This window comes from Thunnus thynnus, chromosome 5 (genome assembly GCF_963924715.1).
Source record: "Thunnus thynnus chromosome 5, fThuThy2.1, whole genome shotgun sequence".
Lineage (NCBI taxonomy): Eukaryota > Metazoa > Chordata > Actinopteri > Scombriformes > Scombridae > Thunnus > Thunnus thynnus.
The window spans coordinates 15,159,886-15,177,478 of NC_089521.1; the positions used below are offsets into that span (position 1 = coordinate 15,159,886).

Below are 17,593 nucleotides of genomic sequence, written 5' to 3' on the forward strand. Positions count from 1 at the left end.
TAACTTTTATTATCCTGTAAACTGTATCTTCATCTCTATGGCAACTGTTTAAGTGTTGGTGCTCAGTTTAACATTTAACCAATGAACAATGTCGGTCAAAAGAAATAAACAAATCCCATTTTAGAGTAAGCTAATGTCACCACTAATGAACACTGTGTACACTACTTTTCCAATCTCTCTGGCAGATACAACAAGAGTAGCATGTAAATGGGTGTCGACTGAGAGAGAGGACCATTTGACAGAATGGTTAGAGGAGATGTAATTTTCCACATCTGTGCAGGATTTGTTTCTGTTTTCTATCATAACAAGAAGACAACTTTCATCAAATATTAATACGTTATGAAACATAAGCATTTAGGCATTGTGTTCAAATTTTAATCACATAATGTTGACGTTATATGAGTAATAGCACTGATATCCTGGATGTAATAAAACTAGGGACTAAGACTTGTTGTGCAATAGAAGTAAATAAACTTTCAACCAACACCTCCCAACATCTGCGCAGGAGCGCTCATAGCACAGCTGTGTGAATCAGTGGATGTGATGATTTTGAGGGAAAATGCACTTTGCTGCATTTCCTTCACATCACTGCCACCTTGTGACATTTTTAAGAAATGTCTCAAAATTTCAGATTCACATTTAAGACTTATGTGTATACTTTATATAACTTGTCACATATGGAAATTGGACAGTATTTCCTCACAAGCATTGTGCATTGTTTCAAATCTTATGAATAACTAAACTAGTTTAAAAGTATTTTTATTACTATTAGAAATTATATACTATAACACTATAAGCATGAGGACACAAATGTTTCAGTGTATACAAAAACCTTTGTAATGTAACTATTTTCAGTAGAATACATCATGCATGTATCTGTAAATTAGGTTATAAAAGGGTTTTAGAACATATTCTTATTAAATTATGCACTTCTTATTAAATAAATTAACTTTCTATTGAAATTTTAAGCTTGTTTTGCGTGTCAACATTTCAAAACTGAGTCATGAAAACCATGAAATTACTGTTTTCACCACCTTACTTTACCTTTATTGTTAGTGGCAGTAACCATTCACCAGCATGTAGCGATGCAGCACCTGAACGTCTTCTCAGATCCATAATCTTCATGTTTGTCTGTAAAGTTTTGTTGTTGTTGTTGATGTTGTTGATGTACTGGATGTTTTACAGATTGACAAATTTGTCATTTTGTGATTTTGAAGTTCTTGTACTGGAGGTGATGTTACATTTTTTGCAGGACCCCAGTCTAAAATCTCATCTAGGACACTAACATAGTCAGAGCCGACCCAGTAATGGGCTTCAATGATTTCTAACAACCGAAACCAGAGGTTTAATATAAATAACTCCATCTTTGAATATATTGTTTAGTCACAATAATTAAGAATTATAATAATTATATATATATATATATATATATATATATATATATATATATATATATATATATATATATATATATATATATATATATATATATATATATATAATTAATATTTATATATTACACTAATATTTAACATTATAATTATTAATAACAATTGTACAACATTTCCACTTTTTTCCTCCGTATTTGGGAACTGAAACAGGCAGACGAGCCCAGCAGAGTAAAACGTACAACACATCACAGTATCAGCTGTAATCTTACTCAGTGGAGAGCAAAGAAAAAGAAGCAAAGAATCTCTTTATTAGTCAAGTATACAAACATACAAAGAATGTGTAACAAACGCAACATAGAAGAATAAAAACAGAACAAGAGTAAGGTCATAATAATAATATTGAAATAAACAAAGTAGCCGAGTACTAAGATTAAATTTAAAATTTAAAATCTATTTACACAATGGAATAATAATAGTTTTGAAATTGGATATAAAACTTGAAATGAAATATTGACTGTACAAAGTAAACATGGACTGTGCTGCAGACAAAGAAATTAAGTAATGATATATATGAAGGTGACAAGCGCAAAAAATTAAATGTGACGTGCAATAAATAATTAAATGATATAACAGGGAAGCAAGTATACAACAAGTTTACAGCATCTTGTGTGTACAACTTGAGTCTACAATCACAAACACACCAGAGAGACTAAAGGTTGTAAAAACGAACAAACAAACAAAAGTTAAGTAAATATCTTGTAAAGCTTACAGTGGTTATAGGTTTTAAAAGCTTTTTTGTTTGTACAATCACATATTGAAGAAATGTGTTGTTTGATATAGACAGTCAGCTCTGAGAAGTTTGGCTTTTTGCTGAAGTATTTGGACTGGTGAATATAAAATTTGGTCAAAATAGTAATAAAAATATCTGCGAACAGAGATTCCTTTCATATTCAGTGAATCCAAACAGCATATTTTTTCCAAAGTAATAAAACGTGAGGATAGATATGATCAGCAATAAACTGTAACAATTTACTCCACAGTTGTTTTGTATGCGGGTACAACTTACATCAATGTCTTTCTGAGTTTCTGCAAATAATGATAAGTTGGATAAAAACCAGTGAAGCATTTTAAAGGATCTCTTTGACTTTGTTAGTCAAAAACAACAACAACAAAAAACCTTATGGTGCAATAACCAAACTCTTTTCCAACAAATATCTCCAACAAATGTGGACCAGTATGATAAGGCAGAGGGTGTATACTCATGATGTCTTATTGATCGATTGCCTTATTTTTATTCTTAGTCAGAAATGAAAAACAAGTGTTCACAACCGTTGTTTCAGTTGCATCTAACAGTGGAGGCTTATTGATTTGCCTTAAAACCTTTAAAAAGTGAAATAATACAGCATCAAAGACAACTGAGAAATCCTTTGGAGAAACAGTGTTGAATAAATTCAACATAATTATAGAGTTGACTATGCTGGTTGGATAACTGACTTAACAATAACATATTATTACTAACCACTGTTGAAAAAAATAGATTCATTTTTATACAGAATATCTTTATTGTCCCAGATAAAAAAAAACCCTGTGAGGAGTGAAGTGATGCCTGTAAATTAAACACCATGGCAGTAGCATTTGTTTATGAAATGAAGAAAGTTTGAAGGGATTATTATTATAATTATATATTATAAGTGCATAACAACATGACTGTTGCTGTTACAGAAACTACCAGCTGCTTCCTCATTTGAAACAGTAAAGATTGATGGTTATAGTTTTTATAATCCACAAAGTTTATTGTACAGTAGCAACAACCTGATGTTGATTGCAGTGCAAGGACAACAACGCGGTGGAGTCGACATGTACGGTGCAGACAATGTGGTGTTTACAGCTGTGTTACTTATAACATATTAGTAGCGGTCATTTATTAACCACCATCTCGTCCCACGTCTTTGTTTAAAGAACAACTTTGAAATCATCAACCATCTGCAGGTTTATAACAGACAAAAGGTGTATTCAGCTTGTCACACAACCCACAACAGGGAAAGGCACGTTAATTAACCATGTGTCTGTGAAAACAACACATTAGGATGTAGAATCAATAAATTTGCCAACATATGTCTGATCATGAAATGATTGTATGTTCTTTTAATGTACAACTTTCCAAACTGACAAGGAAGAATAACTTCAGACTTGTAACAGCTGTAGGTTTAATGCTAATATAACTACTATATAATATAATATAATATAATGTAATGTAATGTAATGTAATGTAATATAATATAATATAATATAATGTAATATAATATAATATAATATAATATAATATAATATAATATAATATAATATAATATAATATAATATAATATAATATAATATAATCACCAACCAACTAGTGCAGTACTTCTTCTTGTCAGGGGTGGATTTAGTGATTTGGGGGCCCAGACAAACGCAGTCTTGCTTTATTTTCACCCTCTTTCTAACTGGGAATGTTGGTATTGGCAGTGGTAGAAGAAGTACTCAAACTTTTTTCTTAAGTAAAACTATTGATACTATTAATACTTCACAGTAAAAATACTGTGAAACTAAAAGCATTAAAATTTATACTTAAAAGTGAAAAGTGAAAGAGAGGAATTATCAGCACAATGTACTTAAATTTACTTAATGTCTGTTCAAGTTTGAGCTTTTAATTCTTAAATAATTATATAAAAGCATAACCAGTAACATTTATCTGCCAGGTAAATGTAAGTTAGTGATACAGTGTTTTCCTCTGAAGTGGAAGTATACATTTGCATATTTTAAAGTGCTTTGAGGGCTTTTTGTAAGTTATTTTGGGGTACAATCAGTGGTGGCTGGGCAATAGAGGGCGCTACGATGCCACCCCACCGCTCCCCACATGAAGAAGAATCACATACACCTTCACTGAGTAAGACTTTTAAAAATTACTTTGAAATATATATATTTTTAAATGAGCAAGTTAAATATATAGTTAGTGAGTAAAATGTACAATCTGCAATAAAAATGTAGATTAAAAATGTTCTAGGTTGTCTAAAGTTAGTGATATGTGACGTATTTCCAGCATTTGTCCAGCGTCCAATTCAGCTGATTTACACTCCACCACCCAAGCAGCAGAGAGCGAGTGGCATGTTGTGTAACACCTGGATACGTCTGTGATAAAATATATCTGTATCTCAGCAGCAGCTAAACAAGAAACACCACACACTGGGCCCAGGTGAACTTCAGAGGGTAGCTACAGGGGTGAGATAGAAGCTACATATATGGTGTTGGTCTTTTACAATGTTTTTAATCATAGTAGTTCTGTATTGTGCAGAAAAGTAGGCTACACGGCTTAAAGTAGGCCCTATATAATATAATAGTCTAGTTCTGTAGTGGCACTGTTCATTTACATTTGACCTATCAAATAAACACGTACATTTATAAAATAATAATAATTTTAAAAAATGTAAAAAGTGTGCCCCCCCCAAAGACAAATTTCACCAGCTGCCACCAGGCACAATGAGTTAAAATAGTAACATAATTCAATATTTTTCATATCTAAACATCATAATAAATCTACAGCTATTTGGGGCCCTTTTAGTTGGGGGCCCCGGGCAGTTCCCTACCTGGCCTACTGGTAAAATCCGCCCCTGCTTCTTGTCCTGCAGAGCTGCAAACAGTCCTGTCTGCAGCTCTCCCTCCTCCGTGCCTCCGTGCGTAAGTACGTAGCCCTCCAAGCCCCGCCCCCGGCCTGGCTCTCACGCACCAGTTACGTCTGACCGTAAAAAATAGAAACTTCCAAGATGGCCGAGTCCGTGGACTCCATGCATTTCGCAGCAAACAGCAAAACAAATTCCCCTAAACCCTTAATAGCTAAGCGGCCACCGGAGAGCCGGCCGCAGTCTTCCAGCGACATTTACCCGCCGCCCCCTAAGAAAGTGCGTGTGGAGGAGAAGGGGCTGAAGCACCGGGCAGTGAACGGAGAGGTGTGCGCAGCGGACAAACACAACGGGAAGCAGAGTTGTGGGAGCCCAGCGAAATGGAGTTTCGGCCCGGCCAAGGCGAGCCTCTCCACCGCGGCTCCCGCTCGGAAAATCTTCAAGATCAGCAACTTCCTCGCGTCGCCTCACAAAGTGAAAAGGCCGAAAGAGAAGCGGCACAAGGAGAAGGAGAAAAGCGGCGAAGCGCAGCGGAGTTCAGCCGCTGCTGTGGAGAAAGTGAGCGCAGCTAGCTGCCATACAAAGACCGAGAACGGAGACGTGAAAATGCTACAGAGAGGTAGGACAACACCGCCAGCCTGCTCAGCTCAGCTCGCTTTTTTTACACTTTAGAGTCAGATTAAGAACTGTGCGTAAAGCAACACTGCAATAAAAAGCTTTATTGCATTATTACATAATTTGCTCTGCCACAGGCCCCAGTATTTATTAGGCCCAGATGGTGATATTCACACGTGGAAAATGTTTGTTCGTCAGTTCTGTCTCAGCGTGGATGTAGCAGTATTTCACCTCACCCGTGTGTTTCTCTCCTCTGTGTGTTTTTTTTCTTCTTCTTTCTTTCCCTCCACCTCAGATCATCGTGTTAAAGAGAAAGACCGAGAGAAGAAGAAAGACAAGAATAAAGAAGAGTGGAAAAGTCACAAATTGCCACCTGTGCATGACATTGCAAGAGAAAACGGAGAAGTGGTTTCTCCACAGAAAGGTAATATAACAGTGACCAACTGGGATGAAAATTATTTTTTTAAAGTTAATTTTAAGATAACTATAAATAACAATAAGTCTTTTAAATTAGTTAGTTAGAGGGTTAACTTTAGTCAAGTCACTTCTCAATACTAACTGTAAAAAACAAGTTAAATTAGAATAATTTAAATATCTGATTTAAAACAATATGTCACATATTTTATTTTATTGCTGTATCATTATTTTTTAATATGGTAAAAACTGCCATCACTAAACACATTAATATAGGGCTGCAGTAAACATAACCCAGTGAAACAAATGTATAAACTATGTAAAGTTTATCAAATTATGATTTAAATCCTCACCGCAGCTACAGGCCTCGAATGATGCACACAACTCTACTTAATCTCTAAAAAAAAATGTCTTATCCTCCATCGCAGAGTCTAAGGAGAAGCCCAAAGCCGGGTCAGAGGAAGACCTCCTGCTGAAGAAACTCAAGAAGAAGAAGAAAAAGAAGCACAAAGATGGCGAGCGAGTGAAGGAGAGGCACAACCGACCCAAAATGTATCATCGCTCGTGCCAGACTGTGTGTTCAGGAGTGTCTCTCGGTCTCCCCGAGTTCCTCAGTCGCATCAACGGGAACAACAACAACATCAGCAGCAGCAGCAGCAGCAGTCTGCTCCACCCCGCAGCACCGCCACAGCAACACCAGGATCCTCCCGTCACTGCCGCTACCTCCGCCTCCACCCCCTCCATGGTCAGGGACCGGCTGGGCTACAGCTCCCCGCTCCACTGCACCCCAGTTCCGGGCATGTCTGGTCTGGAGTTTGGCCATCTGATCCACATCGAGCAGCAGGCCAACGGAGGGGCGTCTGTGGCGCACGCCTACACCGAGCAGCTCTCCGCTCTGTCTCCGGCTGAGATGCAGCGTTTCGCCCAGGAGTTTGTGACCCTGTCCTTCAGTGAGGACGAGGCCCAGGCTGCAAGTTTTGTGATGGGGATCATCCACGGAGCGGCGTCCTACCTCCCAGACTTCCTGGACTACTTCTCCTACAAGTTCCCCAACGCGCCAGTGAAGATGGAGGTGCTCGGGAAGAAGGACATAGAGACGACAACCATGGTCAACTTCTACTCTCAGGTGAGCATTTTTGTTTTATTTTTCCCGTCTGTAATGTTCACGAGTGTAAGAAGCGTCTGCAGGTCAGAGGATTTGTTCACGTTTGTAGTCTGAAGGTCTGAGCAGCACTGACAAAACTGCATCGTTGTCCACAAGCTCAAACAACACACGAGAGTCTTTGTGTTTTGAGGTTATCAGTCTGTCGCCCTGAGACATCTTCACTCCTGTGTTCAAAGTGTTACGCTGTCCAGGTCATCTCGTTGTGTGTGTCGTCGTGACGGCTGTTGTCACTTTGTATTGATAGTTAATAGTCCCCTAAAAAACTCCTCAGTTAAGATGCTCGATAGTGATTCTGGCCCGGTCAGCTGGAGGTGTGTCGCCTGATACTCCTGAGGAAGGTTTAATTGTCTTGAGTCCAGAAAAAAATAATTGTTTTCTTTTTAAAGGTGGCTGGATGCACATCTGCATGCTGGGTGACTGTTTTGTAGCAGCTGTTGTTTGTGTTTACAAAACGTTTTTCTAGTCAGTCAAAGCTAAATTTAAAAAATAATTCCACTTCTTTCCAATCTAAACTAATGTAACAATGTAAGAGGGCAAGCTTCATATTTTATTTCTTTACTTCCTCACCAGATCATGAAAATTGTGTGATTGGGTTTTTTTTAAAAATTGAGGATTTTTCACATTTGTTTTGAGATCACTTTGCTTTCATACTGAAAAGGTTTGAAAGGATTTTCTGCAGCTTATAAATTTCAAAGAGTGTGAGGCTTCTTACTCTCACAAATCATCTGAGTTCATTTAACAAGATGTGAACAGGAGTTTGTCATTTCTAGATCAGAAAATAAATTATGAAAAACAGGCTTCTCATTCTGAAATCAGCGTCTTTTTAAAGAGAAAAGCTTTATTATCTTTTATTAAAAGACACGTCGGTTTGTTCTCTACAAGTTTTCATAAACCTTTAGTTTTCCCTGCAGATGTTACACATACATCAAAGTCAATGATGATGTACAAAAGTCTGAAGAACTACCAAGAGCCAAGAATGCTTTTTATTAAATTTCATCACTAATTACTACATCAAATTATTTATCAACGATTGATATATCCATTTTCTATTATTATATCTGCCATAAACTGCTGCACCCCTACTGTAGCGAGCCACATCCTGAAAGATAAGATCAAGAAATCATGACTCACCTGAGACAACGGTTAAATTATATTTCTTAAATCCCAAAAAGTATGCAGCATGTTAAGAACAGTCATAAATTATGTCTACCACACAATCACAGCATGCACTCTCGCATAATTTGAACACAGATCGAGAGAATCCATTTAGGTCAGGCAAACCTAAAATTATTCCGGCCAGGGACCCCTCGCTGGGAAGGAAAAATGTTTCAAAGGTCTCCCTCTTGATCATACTGATACTCCGCGTGCTTTGTAATCAGATATTCCTTCAGCTCGTCTGGCATCGCGGCTTCAACCGTACCAACATAAGGCAGATGGTGCTTTTCTTCCTGTTGCTGTTCTCAATAAAAACCAAACTCGATATAACTGTCAGCATATTTTCTTAATTTAGCTGGTTTGGGCTTAATGTCAGTTGATGATATGAGCCATGGATTTTTCCAAACAGAGTTCAGATGGTGAAGCGACCGTGTTCACTGCCCCCTGAGTGAATGATTGATTCTCGACTGCATTCGCTGTTAAACTGACATGATGTGTCAGAATCAGAGTTTTTACTGGCATTAACTTACATGTGGGAGTAATGGATACAGTATTAACATGGATTTTATTGCATAGCTCGACTGAAAAGCCTGAAATATTCACTTTTTAATAAACTCTTAGTGTTATGACAGTGTTTTGTTCCTCCAGGCTGTGTGTCACAGACCGCAGGGGTCCTCGGTTCTCACTTTGACAATCACAGTTTTAGAGCATCACAGACGGCGTCTTTGTGATGTTGCAGCACGTTTTTGACTTTTTCCTTTTTCAAATGTTGCTGAAAATGTTCAGGGGTGAGAGGTTTGGTGGTAGCTGGCGGAAACGCCGTGTGTCAAGCCGTCTTTGCTCTTCTTTGGTCGTCAGAAAGTCTGGGGTAGGTTTAATGTGTAATTAGGCTCATTTTTCTGCTGGAAAATGAATCGTCTTTCACGCAAAATAATGTCAGAGGTGGTCTAGTTGATTCTGTGGAAGACACCAACTCATGAAAAGATGAAACATGAATTGGTTTCGATTAGAACCGCGACTACATGTTATTTTCATTATCAATTAACCAGCCGCTTAAATGAAAAAACGGTGTTCACAATTTCTCACAGAGGCAGCGCTAATGTTTTCAATTTGCTTGTTTTGTCTGACTACAATCCTCCAATGTTAAGATGTTCAATTTACATATCACACAAGAAAAGATGGGAAATTGTCACAGTCGAGAAGTTCGAACCATCAAATGTTTGGAGTTTTTGCTGATTGAAACGATTATCAAAATAGTTTATATTTTGGAATAATTTCAGCATTCCTTCAAACTATTCTGGTTATTTAACCAATGATAACATTTAGACTTATGAAAGAAGTTATTTGGAAATTCAGCTATTAACACTGCACTTCAGTGAGACTCTAGATGTTGTTATGAATAATTTTTAAATTAGATATGTTGGCAGTAGATTGATAAAACTTTGAGTCATATCAATATCGTCAACATCTGATGTGAGTATCTATCATTAAAACACCGACATGTAACTGTAACTCATGTGACTCCTGTTCTCACTGTTGTCATCACATCTCCGTCTTTAGAGCTGCAATAATTAGTTGATAGGTCGATCCACAGAAAATTAATTTACAACTATTTTGATAATCAAATAATCATTTTAGTCTTTTTTTTAAAGAGAAAAAAAACACATTTTCGCTTGTTGCAGCTTCTTAAATGTGAGGATTGAAGCTTTTCTGTGTCTCACATGATAGTAAAGTGGATTTTTGACTGTTAATCAGACAAAATAAGACCTTTTGAAGACGTCACTCTAGGCTCTAAGAAATTATAACTGACATTTTTAACAACTTTCTTTTACATATTATAGACAAAACAATTAATTGAGAAAATAAATCAGTAATGAAAATAATCTTTCAATGTTTCCCGTATACACTTTCAACAGCGGCTGCTGAAATTTCAGCTTGTACATAATAATCACGACAAACGCAAACCATTCACACTCTCTCCGCTTCCAGCAGCTGAGCAAGCGGAGTGAAAAATAAAACTGGTATCATGTATGATCACACAGTAGCCTCTGCTCCCTGTGTCGGTGTTTGACCGAGGGCGGGGCTCAGCTCCTCCCCACACACACACACACACACACACACACACACACACACACACACACACACACAGATACCATGGTGGAGATAGTGAACCAGGTGAAGTGAAAGAGAAAGTTTTATTCGAGTTGATGACAGCTACCTTTGTTACTATAAGTGCAATAAAACCTTTGCGAGTAAAAAGCGAAGACGTACTTTATCAAACCACCTGTTTAACAAGAATAAACAAGCAATGTTTTTCACCACTTTGTCCGCAGTGTTGCGTCCACCGGCGGTATGTTCAACCACAGCGCGCTCGTTAAGCTATGAGTGTTATGAACAAGCTAAAATAAAAGCTGTGTGTATGTAGCTGCTGTAAATGTTTGGCGTAGTTTGCAACGTATATTAAAACTAGTCAAATTCCTGTAAACTTCACTGCCGACTGAGACAAACCAGCCCCTCCTCTCTCTCTCTCTCTCTCTACCGGCGGTACCTGCAGGCAGTGAATCATATCAACAGGACGAAGGACTGATAGAGACTGATGTCTGTTTTCTTCATTCTTTCTAAACTTCACTCACTATTTTGATGTGAGAAACATGATATAATATTATAATACTATTCACTGACATTTTAGATTTGTTTCCAGTGAGGTATTATTGAGTTTATATAGTGACTTTGCTGTTGTAAACATCACTGCTGCTGCTCTCGAAAACAATATTTAGTTATATTTAAAATATAAATCAATTCTTATCCTGTTCAGGATTAGGAAAACTTCAGGACACTGTGTTTCCTTCCTCGGTGAGCATATTTGTTTCACTTTCCTTCTTTCTAATGTTTGAGTGTTTGGTGAAAAACTACAATCTGTGTGGGTTTTTTTTAAATAAATACTGTAATGATAATGGTACAAAATGATGTGAAAATGCATACTTTTTAGTCAAATAACATAAAATCTTCTTAGGGAAGACCCACCAAACCCCTCGACTGTGACATTTATTACAATGACACTTATCTGGACCTCCAGAGCCCTTCTGGTGTCAAATGCTCCTGTAAATGATCACACACATGACACTTTGGACATGGATGAACCTATCTGGAACAGTTCTAAGGTAGTTTTAAGTTATTCCACTGCTGGTGTGTGCAAATATGCGCCCTGGCGTTGTGGACTCTGCACACGCACAACAGCACCGCTGCTGAAAAAAATCCGAGGGGAAACACGGTCTTTAGTTGCAGACGTATCCTTCTTGCAGTGTGATGCACCCCTTAATACAGTTCATACAGTTCTTTCCATACTTGTACTTGTAATTCATGAAAACTGTACTTTCAGTGCAGTTTTTTTTCATTGCTTGTATTTTATATCATAGTGACGTGCACCCTCACACTTCTCACCTCCCTTTATTCTACATGTCAGATATTTTACTGTGTATGTGTTTACAGTAGACTAAAGTGTGAATGTCCCAGAGGGGAAATTTGGCTCACAGATAGCAGTCAATAATAATAAATACTTTAAAAGTACTGGAATTAATAAGAACTACAATAAAGGCAAAAAAGTAAATACATAGCTGATGTCACTGTTGATATTCTCATTTGTCACCAAAACCATCAAAAATAAAACAAGAAGAAGTCAGAAACTAGGAGACACCCTGTCACACCCACAGCTAGAAACAGACCATGTTACATTTTGTTTAAAGTCAATGAATTATGTGAAAAAAGACTTCATATATCTGTTAGTGACGCCCCTAGGGAGGTAAAATCTGTGTCCCGATGGAAGCAAATTAAACTCACTGTGTAAAGCGTGCTACGAGTCCAATAAGACGCCCTGAGCTTTCTGCTTATGTCTGTATACTGTGTTTCATGTAATTACATATTATTTTATATTTTATTCCTGTAAACTGGGCATCTTTGGCACAAAAACTTCCATCAAGACAAATAAAGAATTTGAAAGAATGTAACTAGATTATACAGTTAGAGAGAAAATACACACAATAGTTTTTTCCTGCAGTATAATACAGTGAGATGTGACGACACCATAAACTACAGCTTCAAAAGAGAAACAAAGTTGAGTTCTGAAACATAATTAAGGTTTATGAGCCGCTCTGAAGCATCAGCCCTGCTTGCTGAAGCCCTCTGTGCACTGTTGACACCTTGATTCATTCGTTCAGCTCTGCTTCGCAGTCAACAGTCTGTTACACAAGCAAGCGACCCATGTGAACCTCATATCTGATTTTTGTCGTCTTTATGACCCTTATGATTAGAGGGCCTCTTTCCGATCGCATAATTCACAAGTTTCAGTTGGTTTTTCACTAGTTTTTGTGCAAGACAGTCTTTCCTTCCTCAGATTAACAACAGCTTGTCTTTTCTTTGTCGTGTGTTGACATTTTGCCTCCCATAATTACTGCTGAGTGTCTTGGAGCTCCAATAAAAGTAAATCTTTGTATTTAAGGTCTTGTTAACTGGCTAACATCTGCTGCTAAGACTTTTAATGAGAGCTTTATTAAAGACAGGTGCACTGGAAAGGTTATACTGTTTATGTCAAGAACAATGACAGTCCTGAACCAATATGTTGTCTGTTAAAGGTGCAAATGTTTTCAACTTTTCATCTGGCAGTAAACTACATGTCAGGTTTAGATCTGTCAGAGTAGGATTTGTTGATACCTGCTTACTGATCTGTCTCCTCTGTGTTCTCCTGCTGCAGGTGAAGCGGACATATTCCCAGGGAACGTACCGTGCCGGGGCCATGCGGCAGGTCAGTCTGGTCGGGGCTGTGGACGAAGAGGTTGGAGACTACTTCCCAGAGTTCATCAGCATGTTAGAGGAATCTCCCTTTCTGGAGGTAAGTGTGTGTGTTATATCTGTGTGTGTGCGCGTGCATACGCCTACAGCCAGTAAGTTTTCTGCAGTGTGTCATTGTGTAACTCGTTATTTCTCACCCTTTGTTTACGCAGCGGACTCTGCCCTGGGGAACGTTCTCCAGTCTGCGGCTGCAGAGCCCCACTGAGAGCGACGACGGCCCCATCATGTGGGTCAGACCTGGAGAACAGATGATCCCTATGGCTGACATGCCAAAATCACCCTTCAAAAGGAAAAGGTGGGTTGACATGTTGAGTGTGTAAATATTTACCGGTGCACAGGTGTAATATGCCCCTTTTACACAACCTGTTCAAGGCGGGAATGGTGCGCCGTTATTCCACCCCACCATTCTGTATAAAACATACAAACATGGAATCGGGGGACAATGTTGTTCCGCCATTAAGCTGGCAGTGAAGGTAGTCACATCGCCAGATCGATGTCTGTTTGAATTGGACAGCCAGCATGGCGGGACTACACACACTATATGCCAGCGCTGTTGTGTTACACATCATGCCTTTGATTCTGAAACGTCAGCATGCTATCTGAAATCATACACGGAGGCAGCATTATGCCGGCTTTGTTTGGTTCAGTGTAAAAAAGCAAAGCCAGCATGATGACGGGTCTTCTTTACAGCAATATTACTGCAGTCTCGCCAGCATCCTCATTTTTGAAAGCAGGAAATTTTGAAGTTGAGCTGACGTAGCAAAACCACATTTTAGTGAAATACTTCTGAATCACTGAATGTATCCTGACTGTTGTAAATACACATATTTCAGGTCCACCAATGAAATAAAGAACCTGCAGTATCTACCCAGAGCCAGTGAGCCCAGGGAGATGCTGTTTGAGGACCGGACGAGAGCCCACGCTGACCACATCGGTCAGGGGTTTGAGAGACAAACTACTGCTGCTGTAGGTGTGCTGAAGGCAGTACGCTGCGGAGAGGAGTAAGTACACAGTGGCAGAGTTCCCACGTGTCTTGGAAAACCTTGAAAACTGTTGACCAATTTTCCAGTCATAGAAAAACACATGGAAAATAATAGAAAAAGTAAAATGTCCTGGAAAATTATTTCATCATTCTCCTATTTTCCTTTAGCCGAGAACGAACTACTAGGCTACCTATCAGAGCTCCCCAAAACAGAAAACATTGCCATCTGAAAGGGTTAAGTTATGTTCAGGATCATATTAACGTTCAAATGGTAGTTTATGGAAGAGACTCTTTTGAATAGGGTGATCTCAGTTATGTTGTGGAAACGCTGTGAACACACCCCCCAAGTCACATCACATGGTAGCACAGCGCAGGTTGGATGACATCACAACTTAAGTGGCTGAAACTCTGAATAACGTAAGTTACATTATCCTGCAAATGTGAATATTAGTCACTGCTGGCTGGTAACTTTTTATTAGGTTTATAGATTAACCTTCTTTCCAACTTGTTTTAAAAGGTTAAATAATGTTAAATTGGTTAGCATGTTTGGTTCAGTTACTAAAGTGGATGTGCTTGCTAGCTTTTTTTTGCCTGTGTTGGGTATTGTTGAGAGAGTTGGATTATAATGAACGGGAAGCCGAGGTCAAAACAATGAATGGGAGCCCAACTGTATGTGATTCAAACACCTGCTAAATACTGTTTAGCCGGTATTGGCAGCAATGCGTCTCTTCGAACGCAGTGCTGCATTGTTATGGTAAAATGGACCATAACATTGACTCAGTAACCATGGTAACATAAGCTGAAGGTGCAATAGCAATATTTGAGAAACTCCTACAGGTTCTCCTCAAAGCGGGATGGTACACTGCCTCCAAGTGTGACAAAGTTCTTGCTCAGTATAAAGCATTGTCAGTATAAAGCAGAGTTCCAAGATTTTGTTTACAGCTGCAGGCTTGATGAATTTCTTATAAGATTTGTCAGTGGCAGAGCAGAGTATGCAGCACTGTGGGATCTAATGAAATGTCTCCCTACACTGTCTCATGGACAAGCTGCAGTAGAAAGAGGTACTTTGGCAACAAGGATATGCTCATAGAAAACCTGAAGCCTGAAGGAGAGGACTCTGGTAGCATTGCACTTGGTCCAGGATGCTATGGCTGGACATGCAATAGATTAAGCTCTGCCAAAAGACCTCATTGAACATTGCAAAGGTAGCAAGGATGAGGTATGTGCAGTACCTGGAGGATGAAAAAAAGAAAAAAGACCAAACTGCTAATGAGAAGAAAAGAAAGGAGCTCCAGCATGAAATGGCAAATGTCAAAGCAAAACGGCAAAGAATAATGCAAAGCAGACGATGCACAAAGAGGCAGATGAAATGGCAGTCAGGGCAGAGAAAAAACAGAACTTCACGTTACTGTCAAAATCAAAAGCCTATCACAAAAGTGTTAGAGAGAAAAGGGAAGAGCTGGCAGCTCTAGAAAAACTCTGGAGAACCTGCAGCAGAGTGTCAAGAGACTGAAGCTCAATGAGAACATTTTTATTTGAATGTGACATTTGCTCTGTTTTGTATTCACCACTTTGCATGATGAATATCCATGATACAGCAGCTATACTTTTGAGTTCTTGATCTTCCTGATTTTATTTATTTATTTGTTTGTTTGTTTGAGTAAGGCAGGTGCCAGATACTTTTGCTGGCTCTTTATTTTTTACTTAATTTTTATTTTTTAAAGAAAGTAAGAGAGAAAAGAGAAAGCTGAGATGAGAGTCGCCTAAACCATTGTTTTAACTTAGTTATACTAATTAAGTGACATGCTATACATCTGCAGGTGTTTTTGCATTGTTCTGTAGGCAATTTTATGTAATTTCCAAGCATGTAAGAGATGATTTCATAGATAAGGTAAAGCCATAGACTGCACGTCTTTTAAATCAGACTCCCACAGAGAGGAACATATTAGTATATGGCACGATCCCGGTCTGTCATACCCGGAAGATCATCACTGAAAATATCCTGGAAAAGTCCTGGAAAATGATCGCTAGGAAAGAGTGGGAACCTGACAGTGACACCTTATCACATTCAGCACACTTTTGCATAGAATTACAACTCAACCGTCTCAGGACGTCCGGTGTCACTGACAACATGTAAAGCTAAAACTGTGATCAGAAACATAGTTAATGTTGCTTTTGTGTTCTTGTTTTTAATTAAAACCACTGAGCAGGACTTTCTGTGTTGCTTTACAGCAGTGACACTCCGGCCCGGATTACCAAAGATGTTGTGTGTTTCCACGCTGGAGATTTCCCAGATGTGGTCATGAGGCTGCAGCTGGACCTCCACGAGCCTCCGCTGTCTCAGGTCGGTTGGAGTTCTTAACTGTATTTCTAATTTTGAGGGTGAGGGAGGGTGAATTTTGGATTTAAATCAGCCAGTTGGCCAGAAACACGACTACAAATGAACGATAATGTTGTTCTGTATCTGCTGGATGTGTAAAGAGCCGACTGTTTGCTAACATGTCTGCAGTAACAACTTTCTAAGATATGTTAATGTTGTGTTTTCAACTTGTTTTCTGCCCTCAAGTTGGCAAAAAGTTAAACAGCAAAGCCAAAGCTTTTCTTTGACTTTGGTGATCAATTAGAGAGATTCTCCAGCACATTACTGGCCATGAGTTGTACAAATCACGACCAGCATCAGTTTTTCTTCTCTCTACCAAGCAGGAGTTACTGTACAATTCTGAATATTTTCTCTGTGTAACCTAGCCACAACTGAATCTCTCTTGTTCCTGTCGTTGCCTCCACAGTGTGTACAGTGGATTGACGACGCCAAACTGAACCAGCTAAGGAGGGAGGGGATCCGATACGCCCGTATCCAACTCTACCACGATGACATCTACTTCATTCCTAGAGGAGTTGTCCACCAGTTCAAAACTGTGTCTGCTGTCTGCAGTCTGGCCTGGCACATCCGGCTCAAACAGTATCACCAACACGAGGAGAAGGAGGAGGAGGAGGAGGAGGAAGAGGAGGAGGAGGAGGAGGAGGAGGAAGAGGTGAAGCAAGAGGAGAAGTGTGCACCCAGAGAAGTCTCACTTCATATCAAAGAAGAGGGGGAACATGAGGAAGTAGAGGCGAAGGAGTGTGACACTGCTGTACAGACAGTGACGAAGCTGGAGGATGAGGACGGTGAGGGAAGGGAGGGGCCGCCCTCACAAACTCCGACACAGATTTTCAAGGAGGAAGAGCACGAGAACAGAGCCGAGATGAAGGACTCGTCAACGATACAGTCTCTACCTTCTGTCAAGAAGGAGAGAGATGAAGGTGTACTCGCTCACACACTAACAGAGCCCAAGGCTGAGGAAGATGAAAAGGAGGAAGGTAAGGGAGGGGGAGA

General features: G+C 39.1%; 1 protein-coding gene across 1 annotated transcript in view; it reads left to right on the forward strand.

Moving 5' to 3' along the window:
• The first annotated feature begins 5,154 nt into the window (after positions 1-5,154).
• The window catches only part of LOC137182890 (lysine-specific demethylase RSBN1L-like), a 14,442-nt gene continuing 2,003 nt past the window's right edge, over positions 5,155-17,593 (forward strand). Inside the window, exons 1-8 of the mRNA XM_067589459.1 lie at positions 5,155-5,663; positions 5,955-6,083; positions 6,502-7,199; positions 13,141-13,278; positions 13,391-13,533; positions 14,072-14,239; positions 16,453-16,564; positions 17,007-17,593. The exon at positions 17,007-17,593 is cut by the window's right edge and continues 2,003 nt beyond it. Of these exons, the coding sequence (XP_067445560.1) occupies positions 5,189-5,663; positions 5,955-6,083; positions 6,502-7,199; positions 13,141-13,278; positions 13,391-13,533; positions 14,072-14,239; positions 16,453-16,564; positions 17,007-17,593 (2,450 nt within the window). The 5' untranslated portion in view covers positions 5,155-5,188. The remainder of the gene's footprint in view (positions 5,664-5,954; positions 6,084-6,501; positions 7,200-13,140; positions 13,279-13,390; positions 13,534-14,071; positions 14,240-16,452; positions 16,565-17,006) is intronic.